Source organism: Ylistrum balloti, unplaced genomic scaffold (genome assembly GCF_031769215.1).
Source record: "Ylistrum balloti isolate Yb309-2 unplaced genomic scaffold, AGI_CSIRO_Ybal_v1 Utg370744, whole genome shotgun sequence".
NCBI lineage: Eukaryota > Metazoa > Mollusca > Bivalvia > Pectinida > Pectinidae > Ylistrum > Ylistrum balloti.
Genome location: NW_026782438.1, coordinates 638,906 through 642,309, shown reverse-complemented (window position 1 = coordinate 642,309; position 3,404 = coordinate 638,906). Strand labels below are relative to the sequence as shown.

General features: G+C 33.7%; 1 protein-coding gene across 1 annotated transcript; it reads left to right on the top strand.

Moving 5' to 3' along the window:
* Positions 1 to 149: 149 nt before the first annotated feature.
* LOC132558022 (histamine H3 receptor-like) lies at positions 150 to 2,756 on the top strand. Its single transcript, XM_060222542.1, has 2 exons — positions 150 to 473; positions 1,132 to 2,756. Exon 2 carries the CDS (start codon positions 1,184 to 1,186, stop codon positions 2,204 to 2,206), a length of 1,023 nt encoding a protein of 340 aa, XP_060078525.1. The 5' UTR covers positions 150 to 473; positions 1,132 to 1,183; the 3' UTR covers positions 2,207 to 2,756.
* Positions 2,757 to 3,404: the final 648 nt, after the last annotated feature.

Below are 3,404 nucleotides of genomic sequence, written 5' to 3'. Positions count from 1 at the left end.
TATCTGTTACTTAAGAACAGCGCTACCAAAATTAATGACTATGTTTTGTTAAAATAAATGGCAGGCAACAGTATCGATACCGCTCGGAAGAAGCCAATCAGAGGAAAGGTTAAAGAGCTGGGTTGTTGATATGATTTTTACTGACGTATATCCTACATTTACCCCGACCTACTGCCTCAATAAGCCATATCCGGTCTAACACGACAGAGGGAAACATAGGTCCGGTAGTGCATATAAAATCATATACATTTTGTAATACAAGGTCGTGAAGAGAGAACGTGAATAATTTATAGTTGAATTATTCGAATTACAAATAACGATATTTTGAGGATATTTCAAGTTGCGGAATATTTTTATATTGATATTTCGAAGGACATTGCTTATTTTGAAAAGGATGGATATTGCCTGCCTTATAATGCGAATGAATGGAAAGCAGTTTTAAATACTAATTCGTGGAGTTTTCAACGAATGAGGTAGGGGGAGTATAATTTTTTTATAAGTCTATTTTCCAATTTGTTCAGATAATGTTTTATTTGCTAATTGTGTTTTCTATATTGCGGTTTCCATTTCAACTAAACTTGGTAATTGTATGAATCTTTTTGGGGTATTTTGGATATATTTTGGATGTTTACAAATATGCATCTTTTATCGTTTTCTAAACTGAGAAATTATGGATTGGTATTTACTGATGAATAACTTTTATTTATGATATTACCAGCATTCTAAGAGTGTAGATATCACTGTAAATAAACAGTGTATATAGTTATATTTATGGTTTCAAAGTTACCAATGGATAACGGATTCAGGTGTATTATTTTTAGGAAACCAATGAATGTCGTTGCCTGTCGGGAGACTTGGCTGTATAAATTATTAACTGTTAACATACTCCTTGATTTATAATACTAAAACTAAATACCAACACCATTTGTGATTGATTTCATGCCATATGTTTAATAACATATTTTATAATTGTTTAATCAACTTTGAATGAAGATGCTGTCAATATGTCGAAATTTTCTGGTTGATTTGAACATAACACACTTATTATTATGAATGGAACAAAGCGGAGGTATTATAACGTTTCTGTATTTAAGACAAAACACATTATACGATTTTTTTTTTCATTCCTAGATATACATCAATGATCTACCAATGGATACAGAAACGTGAGAGTCCCTGATTCATGAGCCTATGTACTTGCATCATCATGATGGATTCAGAATTTCCCATTTATGCCCTGGTGCTAGCCGGCTTGGTCATCGTTATTGTAATGTTTAGTGCCATACTTGGAAATGCTTTCGTCATTCTAGCCTTCATTAGGGACGAGAAGCTGCACACAGTATACAATATTTATCTTGTTAATCTAGCCTTGACCGATTTACTACTTGGTTGTATCAGTATGCCTTTATTCGCAGTATACACATTGAATTCGTACAGATGGATTATGCATCAATATGTGTGCACGCTATTTATGACAATAAATGAAATTCTCTGTTGTGAGGTTGTCATTATGATGGTAATTTTAAGCTGGGATCGTCTCAAACTCCTGACTCAAAAGTTAGAATATATGCAACAACAGACAATTCGCAGAGCTACAATAAAGGTTATAGTCTCATGGATTATAGCATTCCTCGTTCATGGACCTGTACATTTTGTGTTTCATTCACCAAAACACGAACACAACAACTTGAAATGCAGTGCTGTATACCATGAACATAAAATGTACAGTTCAATACTGACTGTATTACAATTCACTATTCCTTTCATTTGTCTTTGTGTTATCAACTATTTGATTTTCAAAAAAGTAAGAACTCGAATCAAGAGACGAGAAGCTGCTCGGAATAGAATGAATGGTTATCATGGAGTTGCCTCTACAAACAATCTGAATGCTCTCACAGCAGTTGTGGATGAATTGACAAACACAAGAAGCCTCACGAAAGCATCTGGAGTAAAACGAGCATTAAGGACTGCTAAAAACCTTGCGTTGCTTGTTTTCATTTTCTTCATTACATGGGCACCATACTCTATCACGTACTTTGTCGATACCGTTTGTACGACATGCGTGAATGAACATGTAACCACGGTAATGCTGTGGGTTCTATGGTCTAAATCAGCTATGAATCCATTTCTTTATAATTACATGTCGCCAGGATTTAAAGAAAACTTCAAAGCAATGATAAAGTGCCAGTGCAAAAGACAACAATAAATCAATTGTATTTTGTTTTGATAATGATCAATCAACTTCTTACATACATATATAGTTTTAATCGAATAGACTCGCTTAGATCCAAGAAGAGGATGTATCATGAGAAACAGAACGTTTATGTTCATTACCAGTGTAAAATGTGTGAATACGAAATACCTTTTTCAAGAAGGCCTTGCCTTCACTCGATTGATTTCATTGTTACATCCGGTATAGCATGCAAGAAAAATATCTTGAAGCATCAATATCTTAAACATATCCGGATATAAGTTACTTAAAACAAACACGCAAATAGCAGAAACGATTTATCATTTCTTCTGCTTGGTTTTGTTCATCATGGCAAAGCTACACAATTAAAATCGTTCGCAGAAAAAATGGGTTTTTTTTCATTATTTGTATTTTGTCTTCATTCTTATGCTTATTTATTAAAACTTCGCCTCTTATTGTAGATTCCAAAAATCTTTAATATTTGAATAGAATGCGGGTGTGGTGTGTTTTGTTGTGTTGTTTGTACTTGATCGGTTTGAAATAAATATTTTCGATTGTGAATTTACCATTCTGAGTTATGTTTAACTGTAAGTGTAAACTTCGATCACATGTGCATCTATGTGCTTTCATTTCAGAAGGGAAAAGTACAACATCGAATGTTTGGTTATAATTTTCGTGTGTGCGTTCGTTTTTCCGTCGCGGCGGAAAGCATTTGCAGGGCTGAGGGAAATCCAGTTATTGGAATTAACAAAACTTATTACAACTTTAACCCCTTTTGAGAAAAAGAACCCTATTGAATTTCGAAATCGGGTGTCAAATTCAAGGTCACACAGGAAATGGATACGTAGACATTTAAAAAGAATGCTCAAAAATATCATTTATAGATTGAATATCATGTCGCCACAGGAAACATTTTGGTATTTACATCTTTAGAGTGACAATTAACGTTTCCTGTAATCTTCTGATGCTAGCAAGATTTGCAATTATGTGGTTCAAGTTTATCAGTCATAAGTCAACAAGTTGATAATTATGGTGTAAAAAGCGATATCCGGGAAAAGGTTTTGGACATTGCACCTATGTTTGCATGTAAATATCACAAACAGAGATAGCAAGATAGCAAGAATATATCAACGAGCAATTGAAATTTGAATACCTCATCTGTAAACAACCCTTTTGGTCATGTTATAAGCAAAACTGTTTGAATTTATCGATT

Bases quoted from the DNA above. Each gene is read 5' to 3' on its own strand.
- LOC132558022 (XM_060222542.1), top strand. From the start codon at position 1,184: ATGAGCCTATGTACTTGCATCATCATGATGGATTCAGAATTTCCCATT.